At 39.1% G+C, this 17,461-nt stretch overlaps 1 protein-coding gene and 1 pseudogene across 2 annotated transcripts in view; one reads left to right on the forward strand and one right to left on the reverse strand.

Annotated features, from left to right (window-relative positions):
- The window catches only part of NARS2 (asparaginyl-tRNA synthetase 2, mitochondrial), a 113,092-nt gene extending 98,406 nt beyond the window's left edge, over window positions 1-14,686 (reverse strand). For both annotated transcript variants that reach the window (XM_054576336.1, XM_054576335.1), the window contains exons 1-5: window positions 14,189-14,686; window positions 11,343-11,452; window positions 10,846-10,966; window positions 9,318-9,458; window positions 3,516-3,596 (exon numbers count right to left, since the gene is read on the reverse strand). In XM_054576336.1, coding sequence (XP_054432311.1) covers window positions 3,516-3,596; window positions 9,318-9,458; window positions 10,846-10,966; window positions 11,343-11,452; window positions 14,189-14,329 — 594 coding nt within the window. In that variant the 5' untranslated portion in view covers window positions 14,330-14,686. The remainder of the gene's footprint in view (window positions 1-3,515; window positions 3,597-9,317; window positions 9,459-10,845; window positions 10,967-11,342; window positions 11,453-14,188) is intronic.
- A 963-nt stretch (window positions 14,687-15,649) lies between these two features.
- LOC129072648 (annexin A2-like) lies at window positions 15,650-16,712 on the forward strand (annotated as a pseudogene).
- Window positions 16,713-17,461: the final 749 nt, after the last annotated feature.

Genomic DNA, 17,461 nt, shown 5'->3' on the forward strand with positions numbered 1-17,461 from the left:
AAAAGATATCCTACTGAATGTAAGAAGATATTCAGTATGTTTTCATTCTTGAATAAATTTTAATAAGGGGTAAATATGCAAAATATATAAGGAACTCAAACAGCTTAACACCAAAAAAAAAAAAATCCAATTAAAAAATGGGCAGAGAACCTGAATAGACATTTCTCCAAAGAGGATAAACAGATGGCCAATAAACATATGAAAAGATGATTAACATCACTAAATCATCAGAGACATGCAAGTTAGACATCACCTCACACCTGTCAGAATGTCTCTAATCAATAAATAAACAAGTGTTAGCGAGGATGTGGAGGAAAGGGAACCCTTGTGCACTGTTCGTGGAATTGTGAATTGGTGCAGCCACTGTGGGAAACAGTATGGAGGTTCCTCAAAAAATTATAAAAGAACTACCATATAACCCAACAATTCTACTTCTGGGTATCTATCGGATGAACTCCAAACTCTAATTTGAAAAGATATATGTTCCCCTATGTTCATGCAGCGTTATTTATAATATTCCAGATATGGAAGCACCCTAAATGTCCATTGATAGATAATTAGATAAAGAGGATGTGGTGCATATATGCAATGGGATATTAACCATAAAAAAAAATGAAATCTTGCCATTTACAACAATATGGATGGATCTAAAGGATATTATGCTGAGTGAAATAAGGCAAAGAAAAATACCATATGATTTCACTTATATGTTGAACAAAAATAAACAAACAAACAAAACAGAAACAAACTCATGGATACAGGAACAAAAAGATGCCTGCCAGATTGGTGGGGTAGGGGGTGAGCAGAGGTTGAAGGCCTGGGTGAAAAAGGTGAAGGGATGAAGTACATATTGCAAGTTGTAAAAATAGTCACAGGGATGTAAAGTACAGCACAGGGACTATAGTCAATAATATTGTAATAACTATGTATGGTATCAGATGGGTACTGGACTTACCAGAGTGATCACTTCAAAAATTATATAAATGTCTAAACACTAAGTTGTATACCTGAAACTAATATAATACTGTATGTCAACTGTAATTAAAATTTATTCAAGAATGAAAACATACTGAACCAGATACAGCAGTTATATGTCATCCTTTGATGGAATCAACCCACTATGTCAAAAGAATCTTGAGTTCTTAAAGAAATCAGTGGCTCTGGTAGGGGTGGCTCAGTGGGTTGGAGCATCAGCCCATAACCAAAAGATTGCGGTTCAATTCATCGTCAGGGCACATGCCTAGGTTGCGGGTTCAATCCTGAATCCTCCTTAGGGTGTAAACACATGCAATCTGATCCCCAGTCTGGGAGCTTTCGGGAGGCAAGCGATCAATGCTTCTCTCTTGCATCGATGTTTCTCACCCTTCCTCTCTCCTTTCATTTTTCCCTTTCTCTCTTTCTACAACAAACGTGTTGGGAACCACTCCGCCTGGTTTCAGGAACTGCAGCCTTGCTGACAGGCAAGAGAGCCCCAAGGCTGGAGCTAAGCAAGCAGGCCTTGGGAAAACAGGCCAGGGAGGAGGCAAAGCCTGTCTCCCTGGCAGGGGCTCCCTCACACCACCCTGCTTAGCCGTGAAGGATGGCTGGTTAGTCAATGCTGGGTAGTAAGACCTCTCAATGGCAGGGGCAACCTAAGTCAGGCACAGTCGCAAGGGGCCATCATGGGAAGGACTTGGGGGACATGGAGAGGGGGCAAAAAACCCTCACCCCTCAGCTTTGATATGGCCCGAGTCCTCATTCTATCTGAAAGAAGTCTCCTTATCTCTTGGCAGCTCTGCTCCCCTGCCTGGCTCAGGCTTGAAACAATACTGGAGGCAGGTATAGCCCTAAACTGAATTAGGTGGTTTCTGGGGGAAATCAGATCTAGAAGTAAATTCCTTGAAGCATGCTTTGTTTTTTCCTCAAAAGCTATGATAACCAGCTCATGCTGGGAAGGAAATTTACATTATTCATAGACCCTGACCCTAAACACTTCAGCACTCTTAAATTTACACTCTTATGTTTACTCATCTCTTCTCGGACCCATGTAAATTGGTGTGTTCCTGCCATTTGTTTTCTTCAAAACATCATCTATTCTCTGTAAACATTAACATACTGATGTAATGAAAACACCTGTACATTCCTACTACCTAGCCCCACTGATAACCCTTTCAATAAAAGCCTTTGGACAAAGGGACTCCGGGCATTTTCCACAAGAGGGAATTGCCACCCCTTTCCCTGGCAGACTGAGAAAAGTGTCTGGGATGGCTTATTTTTATTTCCCCATCCATGATGACCCAAAGCAGACTCTGTGGGACCAGAGTCTGCCTTCTGCCTCAGCTGACATCTGAACAGGACCTTCAGGACCTGCGCCACCTCACCAATGGGGAAAAAAAAAGTCCATGGGTGAGGACAGGAAAGGAAGAGAGGGAGGGAGGGAGGGAGGGAGGAAGAAATCTATGAACGAATGAAAGAAATACAAAAAGCAGTACTTATCAACATACATTTCTTTGTAAATTATTACACAACTGGCCAAAGAGTTTAAGTAGGCTGGCAAATTGGTAAATGAAATGGCTTCAACTGCCTATAAGTAAAAATAACTAGTAAATTTTAAATTACCTACAAGGGCAGGCTGACAATGCCTGGAACTTCTTATGAGCTCAGAAAATGATTGCTGAATAAAGAATTAAAACAAGAGCCTTCATGAAGTATACAGAACATAAATCATTTCTTTTTCTTTCTTTTTTAATCCTCATCTGAAGATATGTTTTATTGATTTTAGAGAGAGAGGAAGAGAAGAAGGGAGGGAAGGAAGGGAGGGAGGGAGGGAAGGAAGGAAGGAAGGAAGGAAGGAAGGAAGGAAGGAAGGAAGGAAGGAAGGAAGGAAGGGAGGGGAAAGCGGGGGGAGGGAGGGAGGCAAGGAGAGAGAAAGAGATAAACATTTATGTGAGAGAGAAACGCTGATCAGGTGCCTCCTGTATGCACACCAACCAGGGACTGAACACACAATTTCGGTATGTGTCCTAACCAGGAATCCAACCAGTAACCTTTTGGTGTACAGGACAATGCTCCAACCAACTGAGCCACTTAGCTAGGGCATAAATGTTTCTTATGAAAAATGTTTTGTTAAAGATTTTGAAAAAGAAAATAGTCACATGTATACTTTTTTTAACTTATCTTTTAAAATATGACTTATATCCAAAAATATTAACCGGGGATTGAATTTGCACAAAAGATATCTTAAGAATCTTTATTAATCTCTTCAAATTATTCCAGTTCACTAGTTCACAGTTATATAAGAATAGTAAATGGAGTACTAAACTAAAAACCTACTCCTTTTAGTCACAATGTAAATAATACAGCGGATAGAACAGGAATCAGAGAAGTTTGAATTTTCTATTTTTTTTAAGGATTACTACTGAAAAAATTTCAGGTTCTGGTCATGGTTTATCAATACAACTCTTATTAAATTTAAAACCCTCAGATGAAAAATGTCAGAGAGCAGTGTCTCCCCCAAGATGGAAAGCACAACTTACTTCAACTTGAAAAAGTTCTCCAGCCCCCTCGCAGTCATTGGATGTGATTACTGGAGTATGAATATGCACAAAGCCACTGTCCTGGAAGAAAAAGGAAAAGCCTTTTTTTTTCTTTCAGTATACTTGTATACGATACAATTCCAAGAAAATATATCTTATTATACAACTGAAATAGCATTTAGAGAATGCCGTATCAAATCCTTCCCCAACTCCATAAATAAAAGTATTGAAATACCAAGCTGAGTGTTTTACTATGTATAGAAGCACAAATAATTTTAAATCAGGAAATGAGTTAGACATTATTTAGTCCAATTTCCTCATTTCAAAGATAAGGAACTTGAGGCCCACAGATATTAATGAATTGCCAAGTCACACAACTAGTCAGTGGCAGCCCAGGCCTGGAAACTAGGTCTTCAGGGTCTATCTCTGGTACTATTTCTTCTACCACTTTTCTAACATACTGGTAGTGATTTAACTCTCTCTCTCTCTCTCTCTCTCTCTCTCTCTCTCTCTCTCTCCCCCTCTCTCTCCTACTCAAAGTTAATGTATAATAAATAATGCTGCCTACATTGCTAAGAGAATACAAAGTAATCAATGTAAAGTTCAGTTGTTTTGCAGTGAGACCCTCAACTGTAACAAACCACGGAAAAGGAGAAAAATTAAAGTTGACAAATAGTGACTAAAGAAATAAACTGCAAACAAAGCAGAAATGATTCAGGACGTCTGTCATTATATTGATGGCAAGAGCACTGCACATGGCACAGGCAGTGCACTTCCTTTAGTCTCAAAGAAGATTCTGAGCAGCAAATGCATCCATTACTGAGGCGCCCAACTGCAATTTTTCCGCTCCAAAGTCTGAGACTATTTCCATTAATGAACCACAAAAGCTGTTGCTAGTAGAACTGAAATAACCCAACAACTTCAAGGTTAAGCTTCATTCATTTTGACTATGGATATAGGCGAAAGGTTACATTCACCATAGATGTTGCAGGGTGGGCATGGGGGTAACCAAAGGGGATTTAGGCTGCAAAAAGCAGAATAGCATTTGTTTAATGAAAAAATTGTGCTCTTGAAATCAATACAATAAATTCATATGTACACTTTTAATGTCTGTTAAATCTGCCTATCACTGGTGGAATACAAAATGTCTCTGTGTGTTACCAGGGTCCTCTCAAGTTTGCTTCCTCCTTCATAAAAAAGTTAAATTAAAGTAAGATGCAAAGTATCTAGTTAACAACTTGCCCTACGATGTAGACTGATTAAATATTCAAACTCTAAATTAGGAGTCTCAGTAAGTATTCAAATATGTACTTAGCCTGGGAGCAACATGCTTAGAGGTGCTGCACAGAGAACATCATAGAAAACAAATGAAATATAATCAATAATAACATTACTGCATAAAATTTTTATCTCTCAGGAGCCAAGAATTATGGACATGAATCATTTATTCCACACGAATGCAGGCAACTATGAGCTTGAGTGCGGTAAACAAAGAAAGGAAATGAAAAATCCAAAGGAAATGAGGGTGGAGAGAGGGTGGGGGAAAGGGAGGAGAAAATTTAACGGCTAAATATAATTGCCAAAGTTAGAACTTGTCAACTGCCACAAGAAACATCACTGTAAATCTTACGAAAATAACTATAGATTTTTAAGAAATCACTCAAGTAGTAGAAATTATTCTTAATACTCAACTAATGCTAAACCTTTCAAAAGGTGTCACCAGCTTTTTAAGGCTTAATGCTGCTAGCAAGGCTTATCAGATTAAAGTCCACAACAGTGCCACCAAAAGCTATAAAGTGTACAAAGAAAGAAAAATAAAGCATTGAGAATAAAGTTCAACAAAAGAGGAGTGGAAAGGGAAGGAAAAAGATAAAAAGGAAAATAAATAGCAAGGACTGGAGGAGCCCTGTCAGCAGCTGTTCCAATGTGGTACCAGTGTGAGTTACTTATCCCACCCCACAGCAGAGCGGTTCCTAATGAGAAGTATGAAGGCCAGAGAGAACCGAAAATAAAAGCATATACTTTCATCCAATTTTTCAGACTGCACCTACTACCTCTAAATATCTAAATATTTTCTTAGATAGACATTCTAGAACCACATATTTTATAATGAACTGAATATCTGAAAATTTACAAAATTCATATACTAAGGCCCATACACATCACTCAATGACTCATGGGCTGCATTTTCTTACACACACACACACACACACACACACACACACACACACACCGCCCCCCATAAGAATCTTTATTTATCAGAATCAGCAACAACAACAACACAGCAGCAATTGCTAGCCACAGGCACCCCACTGGCAACAAAAAGTGAAAGCAAAAGGAGACCAAAAAAAAAAATCCACAGAAAACAGTCACAGGAATTCAAAGACACAGCAGTCTGGGGTCATTCAACACAGGGACAAAGAATACTCCACACCATGACAGGCTCTGAAAACACTGCCATACAGAAGAGGGGAAAATCTGATACTCAAAGGAAGAAACTTGACTCATCAAGAAAGGGCAAACTATTTTTTCTGTCTCAAGCTGGGAAGCCGGGGACGTGTGCAATACACTGTAGGATAATTTCCACTGGAATTTAGACCATTTGGTGCCTGAAGAGATAATCCTGTAATTTGAGAGACTCAGCTCTTCTAAATGACTCATTCCTTGAGGATTCTAGATAGCCAAGTTTTAGTTCATAGCAAATATGTCAATTTCATGAGCAAACCAAGTTATACACAAAACATTTTTGATACCCAAATCAAAAAAGTAACTAGATGCTTAATGTATCCTAATTAAAAGGTACAGTTCAAATTTATTTTTTTCTTCATTTCTAGATTTGAAATTTATGAAGATTTTACACTTAAAGTCCTAACATCTTTTTGGGAGCCTAAAGACACAACTCACAGAAATATAAGGTCTGGCACAAATATCGCACCTTATTTATTACAAAATCTTTTACTACAAAATCATAAGCATAAAATTCTTCAACATAACAGTATCACATCATATAACATTTTAGGTGAAATATTCAAATTAAAACTATAAATATCAAACCCATATTATTTACCTACCAACCACACTCAAGCAGGCATTATTTCTGTTGGACCCTGTGGTACCAAATACTACATAATATATAATGATTATTTAATATGTCATATGGCTCTCCTGTGATTTCTTTAACAATTCAATCCAGTCACACATACAATTGGGTAACATTAAAGAAGCTGGATTATATTTTCCAGAACTTTACAATTAAAATGCGAATTTATAGCAATCAAAAAAAGTACCTACTTTGTAAATATCACCGACAGTGTTAAAATTTATTTTCAACCACTTAAAATTTTTTTTATTTTATCTTGCTTATTTTTGACTTCAAAATTTCTAGTTTCTTCCCTTATTTTTTAATTGTTTACATATCTGCAAAAGATTCGTGTAACAAAGAAATGCAGAAAATAGATAAAGCCCACTTGTCAACGGATTGTGAATACCACCACCTGGTGGCCAGAAATCTATAAAACTATTTCAAAATTAGAATAGGTCCACTTTACCAGCTGTTAAGCCATATGGGGGAAAACATTTTCAGATCTGAACAAATTTTCTGCTTGTGTGGTTCAAGCACTACGGAAAAGCCATATGGAAGCTGCATAAGAAAGTTTATGAGACCCTATGCAAATACCCCCTTTCAAACTGGAATGGGGTGATATTGTATAATGTGATTTAGTTTCCTTTGTTTATTCAAAAGTACAGTATATGCTTAAAAGACATGATGTTCTTTAGCTGTTTTAGAAGAAATCAACTCTGAAGGAGCTTTTTAAAAAGCAACAACTCTCTTGTATGCTACAATAGGTTGGGTCTACAGGAATTTGGATACATGGAAGGGTATACATTAAACAATCTCTGCAAATTAGCTGGATCTGGAGACATGGCATAGAAAGAGTTCCAAAACCACACGGAATAACACTGAACTTTATGTTCTGGGTCTCTCCTTGCCTTTGCCCCCCAACCTCCACTCACATGAGGTAGGGGTCCCTTCAACTCATCAACTTACTACCAACTATTGTATATTCCACTGTGGCTTTCCCAGGTGGGAGAAAATGGTGAAAAAGCAGAACTAAATAAGACAAAATGTCTTTAATCATTAGATCAATCTACTTGATCAACACTTCTCTAAAATTTGTGCTTACTATTTACTTATACATATTATATATACTATATAGTATTGTATACATAATATGTAGTATAGCATATATAGTATATAAGTATATATAGTGTGGTGTATAGATATACTATATGTATATATACATATATGTACGAGTGTGTATATATAGTATGTCTATGACCAAATTGGAAAAATTGGGGCCAGATTTACCCTCCTAACTGAAACAACCAAAAAGACAAAAACAGCAAAAAAACCCCTACAAACCACATGAAAGAATGGTTTTCAAGATACTGAATATCAGACAACAAAGGACAGTGATCTCTGAAGGTGGGAAACAAACATAGTGAACTCCACCAGCAACCCAGGTTACTACCTTGAGATTTTCCAGGCCATAGCAAGGAGAGCGGGGTAATAAAGTGGAACCCAGCAGACTCCCAGAGTTGAGGAGTTAGAGTTGGGAGTCTCAGGAGACCAAAGTGACTAAAATTCAAGATGTACTACCAGAGAGGAGAGAGCTGTGCAGAGAACTCCAGAGATAGGTGGAGGGTCACATGGAGTATTAGGTAGAGACATGATCAACCCAATGCTTGTGAGGAAACCTTCCGAGGCCACAAAATGAACCACTCAAAAAGACTGGAAGAAACAGTGCCTGGTGCTCACATGTGGCTGGAAACCTTGTCTGTAACCATAAATCAGACTGAAAAAACTCAGTTATTCACAAGGCATTAGGTACTTCACAGGAAGGCTTTGCCTCAGTAGTGGGAAATAATTAGTCCAAGACAGAACTTCTCCAGACATACTTAAAACCAGGACCCAAAGGATCAAACAGTTTTCAAATAACTGCATATCAGAACAAAGCTTAAGAAGCTTAAAGTTCACAATGTCTGGCACCTAATCAAAGATTTGCAGGTATGCAAAGAGGAAAGCAAACATAATCCATAAAGAGGAGATTAATAAATCAAAACAGATTCCAGACAGATATGTTAAAATTAGAAAAAAAGGACATAAAAACAGTATTTTTACTGCATTGTATATGTTCAAAACCATGCTGAAGATGTTCAAAATTAAGTAGAGAAATAGAAGATATTTTTTAAGAGTGTTAAATCAAACATCTAGATATGAAACCTAATGTGTGAGAGGAAAAAATGCACTGACTAGAAATAACAACAAATTAGGCATTCTAGAAGAAAAGATAAATAAACTCAATGACATAGCAATAGAAATTATCCAAAAGAAAAACACAAAGAAAAACAGAATTTTAAAAAAGAAAAGAACATCAGTGAGCTCTGGGAATACCATCAAGTGGCCTAATATTTGGGTAACTGAAGTCCCCAAAGGATGGAAGAAACATAAAAAATATTTGAAAAAATAATGGCTGAAAAAAGTTGATGAAAATTAAAAAAGAGTAGATCCATGAAACTCAACAAACTCCAAACACAAAGAAACCATGCCAAGGCACATCATAATTAAATTGCTCAGAACCAGTGATAAACAGAAAATTTAAAATCAATTAAGAAAAAAAGTACCAGGACAGTAAAGGGTGCTTGGAATAAATAACTAATAGAACTTTCATGATAATAGTCCAGTGTTACAATTACTCAAATTCTTTACAAGGCAGAACACAGAGAAGCAAAACACCTTACCTTAAAGAAAGAATGAATGGCAGCGGTAGCTTCACTGCGAACCCTCAGTATAGAACCCAGGGCATTACTCCTGCACCTAAGATGAGGAAATTGCCTTAGATACTCCAGAGGAGGCCTCTCTTTATATTTAAAAGGGAAATCCTGCCAAAAATAATAAAAAAAAAATTAGAAGCTAAAAAGATAGTTTCCAGGGCACTTTAAAAATATTAATGCTTTAGAACAAAACTAAGATGTTTTCCTTCTTTATTTCTTAATATAACTGAGTAGTCCACATTAATTTCAACAAGTGAGTAGACGGGTGGTGGGGCAGAATCAGAGAGATGTGGGTGTGAGTTCTGCCCTACTATCTATTAGCTGTGGAACCATGGGCAAGTATACTTAATATCACCGAGGCTAATCTGTTATTTACAAAATTTCTATCTGTTAGCTATCAACTAGTACTTACAAGTAGAAAGATTAGGATATAATTATATAAAATAGTCCACTGTTTGGCACACAGGAGTTTAGAATATTGTACATGTTAAAGATTGTTTTCTACAGCTGTTTACATACAGCGGGTACTTAATTTTTAAATCACCCAAATGTCTTAAAAGTCTATGTTAAAAGTCATTGTCTATGTTTAATTTCTTCCAGATATCCCAAAGAACTAAAAATGAATTAAAATAATGCAATTTCCCTATATTTCCTCATTTTTTGTTCACTAAACATATGAAGACAAGTATCTCAAAACCACAAGGAGTCAAATGCCTAGTACATGGATTAATTTCGGCTGCTATTCAGCTGTCACCTTAGGCAAATCATTTCACCTGGTTGGGATTCATTTTCTCCAATTTAAGAAATTAGATTGATAATCTATGATTTTATTCCTGCTAACCTCTTTATCAGGCTACAAATAAAAAGCTACTAAGAGGAGAGTCTTGCAAAAACAGGTATAAACACGTCTTAATGTAGAATTTCTTTGTTCAACTTAAGAATTACAATACTCTAGCACTGTCCAGTTGAATTTTCTAAGATAATTGGAAATGTTCTGTATCTGTGCTATCTAGTATGGCAGCCATTAGTTGCATATGACCACTGAGCACTTGAAAAGTGGCTATTGACTCTGAGGAATGGAATTTTTTATTTAATTTTAATTGATTTAATATTAAACAGCCACATGTGGCTAGTGGCTACTGTATTGGACATAAAGTTCCAGATCATGCAAGTCGCTTCTAGACAGAACTTTCCTTAGTTATCTGCCCTGATATGTCTCTGTCACTGGGCATGTTTGTAAAAGCGGCAAGTTTCAACTGTGACAGAGAAGCATAGACCAATACTTAGCTCTCATAACACTCAGCCATCTACATAGATACATTTTGCTACTCTCTGTTACATTCCTTAGGCTCTCTCTTAACTGTTTCCATTACCCTAGGAAGTCACAATCAAAACATATTCTAAGTGTCATCTTCCCAATAATCACACTTAAAACAGACTGCTAACATTTTTAATTAAGTCTAAACAGCCTCCATTAAAGTGTCAGAACACATACCTTGGGATCACAACTTCCAACAACTTCAATTTTTTCTGCTTTCAGTTCCACATTCTGTCTTTTGGCTGGACTTTTTACCAATTGCCCGTGAACTTCCACAGAGCTCCCAAAAGCCAATTCTCTACAGTAACAACACAGCATAAACAAGATATCATTATACACAATCCTCATTTTAATACAAACCTTGCCACCAGAACATTAAAATTTTTAATGATATAAATTTTTACCCTTACTTAGGTGAAAAGCTGCAGGTAGTTAAGAGAGACTGAAGCAAAGGCTAGGTGGGAATATTGTCACAAGACAATGTTAGAGAGAGGAGGAAAGGCTTGAGGGACCTTGATTTTAAGTATTTGGACTTGAACCTCAAAACTTTGAAAAGCAGATTTGTTTAGAAAGATCATGCAGGATACAACATGAACACTGGATTACGAAAATGCAGAGCAGAAGAGATAAAAAGCAAAATCAAAGGATTCACTTTTTATTTTTTTGAAACTCACCTACTGTCAAAGTTTGAATCTGCTACAACCTGAAGGCTTTCCAAAGAAGACCCATCATTTATATGCAGGAACAAGACTTCCTTCTGGGATCGTACTGAACGAATCCATCCCTAATAAAGAAAAATATTTTTCAATATTAATTTAAAACATGTAAACATTTTACATTTTCATTACACATACACACAGACTAAATGAAACCAAGGGAAAAAATGTCCTTATAATCCTGCCTTAACAAATCAATCGATTTTAGTTCATTCACATGCATATGTAATTTTATATGGTTCTTATCACAGCGAGATATAGCTTTGGCATTCCACTTTTGTTTTGTTAAAAAAGCTCATCTTTCTGAATAGATAACCTGACATTTCATTAGGTTGATGGGCCTAATTCACATAATCAATTCCCTCAATATTGGCTACTTCACATATTTTCTTATGTCCCTGCACCCCTTTAATTGGGTTACAAATAAAAGAGTACATATTTTGGTCTCTTTCTCCTTTTATATCCAATTCCAAGAAGGGAGATTATGTAGTTATAGATGAGAAACTTCTTTACGGAACTATTTTTCCATTTACAAAATATCATACCTAAAGAGTTCTCAAGAAACTTCTCATTATGAACACAAGTTATACATAAACTTTAAAAAGCACTCTGCACTTAAATGACAAGTAGGTTTGAGTACAAATGAGATGTTTTCAGGTAGGCCATTTAACATTAAAAACATCTCTCTCACCAATTAAATCTAGCTTAATTAGCAGAGAAGTTAAGAGAGAATGTTATTCTAGCAGATACTGAACTATTGTGAAGCAACTGATGGTGTTTGATTAACCACCAAACATGCCTGGGAAAAGCAAGATGATCCTACTTAGAAAAACTGTACAGTCATGCACCACTTAATGACACATACATTCTGAGAACGGCGTTGTTAGGCAACTTCAACTTTGTGCCAACGTCATAGAGGGCACTTCACAAACCTAGATGGTATAGCTACTATATACCTACACAGGTTACTGCACAAATCAACATGGGATTAAATCAAGCACAAGAAAAGATGATGCAATCAAGAGATGCAGTAAACAAAAGATGTATGAGGCTGCTGCAGGTGTAACATGGCACACTCATCTACAGGAAACTGTACAAGTAGAAAGAGTAGACTCTAAAGTAACAATAATAGTATAGTAAATACACAAACCAGTAACATGTACATAATTGTATGCACTGTACTTTTATACAACTGGCAGTGCTCTAAGTTTGTTTATACCAGCATCACCACAAACACGTGAGTAACATGTTGCACTATGATGTTTGTTAGGTTAGCAAGGTTAGCAAGTCACTAGGAGACAGGAATTTTTCAACTCCATTATAATCTTATGGGACCATGTCTTTTATGCGACCTGCTATTGACCAAAACATGTGGCGCATGATTGTACTGATTCTTATTTTCTTTGTGTCTCCAACATAACCTATAGACAAGGAGTCTACCTCAACCTCTTCACACAGTTAAGGACTTCCTCCGTTTTCTCCAAAGTAGTGGTTCCACCACTAACACCTAGCATATTGCTGAAATTATTTGTTTTAGTCATTAGACCAGGGCTGTCCAACAAAAATATGTGAGCTACATTAAGTAATCTTACTTTTTTTTAGTGGTCACAGTAAAAGTAAAATGCAGGTGAAAATAATTTTAATATTTTATTTAACCCATTATGCCCCCAATATTAACAACGTATCATCAATAATACTTTGCCTTTTTTTGTTCAAAATTGGTATTTTATTTACAGCACCTCTCAATTCAGACTACCCACATTTTAAGCGTTCAGTCATAAGTACTACAAGTGTCAGGTAGCTATTATACTAGACTGCACAGCACTTTACTGAAAGCCTCTAATGGAGGCGCTAGGCTGTTCTTTTCATCTTTGAGTTGCCTTTAGACTAGCACATAAAAGATAATTAGTCTATCAAATTAATAGTTGAATTCAAGAAAAGATTTTGATCAGGATCATGGAAAGAATATGAAACCCAAAGCCATGCAGAGGGATACCTTAGTCATATTGCTAAAAATCAAGGATATGTGAGCACAACCAAAATGTGTCAGCGTGTTTCCGCAAACCACCTTGCTTGGCCTGCTCCTTTAAGAGGAAGTCTATATGGAACTGCTGGAAATATTATTAGCAAGAGAAGTAGTAACATCTATTGACTCTGGACCACTGTTCTATGTCTAATACCTATTACCTTCATTTTTGTAACAGGAAACTGAGGGTTAGGGCACACATAGTGACGTGCCCCGTAATGAGATTTACACCGAGGCAGCTTGACTCCGGAGCTCTTTCAAGCTTCTACACTCCACTCTTTTTCCTAGCTGACTAAACATGTTACAGGCAAAGCCTCACTTTAAACACTGAGGTCGAATGAAAGGTATGGTTTAGTTGAACAAATATTTACAGTCGGCCATGTGTGAATACCAAAACCTGTAAGACATGTTTTCTGCTCTCAAGGATCTAGCTCAAGACAACCAGCATATAACTGTGGATTATTAATTGTAATGACTAAAGGAAAAGGGCACTCCTTCGTTTATTTTGCTGTACAATTAACAAGTTTACAGGTAATGCCCTGGTACCGTAAAAGCAAATTTCCAGCGCTTTATAGGCGTCCCAACAGTTTTGCGAAAAATAATGGTAGCCAATGAAAAGGAGAAAAGTGTGAACGCACATGATTTGCCTGTATTTTCTAACGTTTCCCTGCTGGTCGTTCTGACCCGACAGTACAAGCCAAGCCTAGATGTGGATGTGCCGTGTAAGTCACTAAAAAGAAAAAAAACCAAAACAAAACACCCCTTCCCATACACCAACCTGAACCTTAACGCGCTCCCCATTCGTGTTCTGGGCCCTGAGAGCTTCCCGCACGCTCAGTTTGGGTGAAGGCTTGGGTCTCGGGCAGGGAGCAGAGGAACAGGAGCGCAGGGCTCGGAGCAGGCACCGGGCCCCGAGCATCGCGCGGGCGCCCCGGGCCCTCCCTCCTCGGCACCAGCCCCGATCCTATCGAGTTCGGACCCTGCCTGCGGGAACCTTTCCCTCTCAGTCGCTCCCCAATTCCGGGCCGCAGGCCTGCGGTCAGGTGCTTTAAAGCCTCCTGGCTGCTCCCTTCCCCTTTTAGGAGCTCCAGCTCTGTCCCCCAAACAACGCTCTCCTCTGTTTCCCTCTCCCCCGAAGGGCGACACGGAGACGACACATTCAGCAGCGAAAGCTGCAATGAAAACACATGTGCCAACGGCCAGGACGCCCCACGGTCGTCCACAGTTCCTAAGCCTGCTCCCTGAACCGCGGCCGACACGCAGGCAGCCGCCCAACGTCAGCACGCCAACCCCAACGTCATCACGCTACGAGGCGGCAGCAAGCCAGCGGATTCGTGACTCCAGTTTAAGCAGGAGGCGGAACGGAGGGAGGGGCGGGGCCAGTAGCTAAAATGAGGCGGGTCTAAAGCGTTAAGGTCGTAGGTGCTGTGCGCTGAAGGGATTACGGAGCCCGCGTCGGGCAGGGTCAGAGAGTCTCAGTTTCTAAAGCTTACGGGTGGTGCTGAGGAACACTCAGAGGCGAGGAGTGACTGGTGACGGGGGGAAGCCTTCAGAAGGAGTCTTAGTCGTTGAGAGAATTAGCCTGAGACTGGATATCAGTCGTTCCGGAGTTCGGAGCACAGAGATAGACAGTTGTGTGGTATCAGACACCTAAAGGGACAGTGGGGATCACAAAAGGGGGATCAGTTCCCTGGCAGAGCGTACGCGTGTAATGCCCGGCATGGCCGAGGAAGGTAGCCCTCTCGCAAGTAAGAGTAACTGATGAGACCTTGAATATTATGGGAGTCAGAGAAGGCCCACAGTGTGTGAAGATGATGGAGAGACTGGGTAGGATGTCTGGCATTGCCTGTCAGAATCTAAAAGTCTCTTTCTTCGCCCCCAACACAGTTAGCTGTATTTGTTTGACCTGGAAACCTTGACCCTTTTACATATTAGGCTATCTTTAAAATGTATCCAAAAATATTTCTTTTCCGGTAGCAATCATGAAAAGATTCCTAATTTAAAGAAGTAGTCGTCGCCCTAGCCGGTGTGGCTCAGTGGATTGAGTGCTGGCCTGTGAACAAAGAGGTCACAGGTTGGGTTCCCAGTATAGGGCACATGCTTGAGTTGCAGGCCAGGTCCCCAGTGGGGGGGCATACATTGATGTTTCTCTCCCTCTCTTCCTCCCTCCCTTTCCCTCCCTAAAAATAAATAAATAATTAAATAAATAAAATCTTAAAAAAAAAAAAAGAGGCTCTGCATCTGGGGACACTCACAGCTCTCAGCGCCTGGCCCAGCTTCTTTCAAAATGTCTGCTGTTCATGAAATTCTGTGCAAGCTCAGCTTGGAGAGTGATCACTCTACATCCACAAATGCGTACGGGTCAGTCAAACCCTACACCAACTTTGTTGCTGACTGGGATGCTTTGAACATTGAGACAGCCATCAAGACCGACGGTGTAGATGAGGTCACCATCATCAACATTTTGATCAACTGCAGCAATGAACAGAGACAGGATATTGCCTTCACCTACAAGAGAAGGACCAAAAAGGAACTTGCAACCAGCACTGAAGTCAGCCTTGTCTAGCCACCTGGAGACAGTGATTCTGGGCCTATTGAAAACACCTGCTCAGTATGATGCTTCCGAGCTGAAAGCCTCCATGAAGGGGCTGGGGACTGATGAGGATTTTCTCATTGACATCATCTGCTCCAGGACCAACCAGGAGGTGCAGGAAATTAACAGAGTCTACAAGGAAATGTACAAGACTGATGTGGAGGAGGACATTGTTTCTGACACATCTGGTGACTTCCGCAAGCTGATGGTTGCCCTCGCCAAGGGTAAAGGAGCAGAAGATGGCTCTGTCATTGATTATGAACTGATTGACCAAGATGCCCAGGATCTCTATGATGCTGGAGTGAAGAGGAAAGAAACCGATGTTCCCAGGTAGATCAGCATCATGACCGAGTGGAGCATGGGTCACCTCCAGAGTATTTGAAAGGTACAAGAGCTACAGCCCTTATGACATGTTGGAAAACATCAAGAAGGAAGTCAAAGGTGACCTGGAAAATACTTTCCTGAACCTGGTCCAGTGTATCCGGAACAAGCCTCTGTATTTTGTTGACTGACTATATGACTCCATGAAGGTCAAAGGGACACAGGACAAGTTCTTGACCAGAATCATGATCTCCCTCAGTGAAGTGGGCATGTTGAAAATCAGGTCTGAATTCAAGAAGTATGGCAAGTCCCTGTACTATTACATCCAGCAAGAAGCCAAGGATACTACCAGAAAATGCTGCTCTATCTGTGTGGCAGGGATGACTGAGGCCTGAGACGGCTTGAGCATTCAGGAGCGGTGCTCCTGTGCTTCCAGCTAATGACTCTGGAAAATCAGCTTGCGACTAATACCCCCATTGCCATCCCTGTGAGGATGATGTTAGCATAGCTCCTGCCCCCTCCTTATTTTAGTTGCCCAAGGATTGCCTGGCTTTCCCAGCTAGTCTCTCCTTTTAGCCAAAGAAATGAATATTCCAAGGAGTTGGAAGTGAATTCTATGATGTGAAACACTTTGCCTCTTGGGTACTGTGTCATAAACAGATGAATAAACTGAACTTTTACTTTAGAAAAATAAAAAAGAAGGGCTAGTTACCTAAATTTGCCACTATTATTATGCCCATTTTACAAGTAAGGGAATTTAGGCACGGAAAAGTCAAATGACTTGCTCAAAGATATACACCCTTCAAGTGTGAGATTTAACTCCCAAATCCTGGCTTCATGCACTAAACTATTATGCTCTACAGTGTTTCAAGATGAGAAATTAAATCACAGTCCTTTCCACTGAAGAGCTCATCATCTAGAGATGAAGACTGGCAAGAAAACAGATCACTGCAATATAAACCAGAAAGTACACATAAATGGACACAAGGGGAGTGGTAGTTTAGAGGAGGAAATAATTAAGCTGAGTTTTTGAGGAGGATCAGAAATTTAGCCAGTTTGGAACGTAAAAAAGAATATTTCATCCCAGAAGGTGAGAAGAAAAGGTTGCCAGGAGGGTATATAGCCTGGAAGAATTGT

Source organism: Pteronotus mesoamericanus, unplaced genomic scaffold (genome assembly GCF_021234165.1).
Source record: "Pteronotus mesoamericanus isolate MK-2021 breed Mesoamerican mustached bat unplaced genomic scaffold, CSHL_Meso_final contig_33, whole genome shotgun sequence".
NCBI lineage: Eukaryota > Metazoa > Chordata > Mammalia > Chiroptera > Mormoopidae > Pteronotus > Pteronotus mesoamericanus.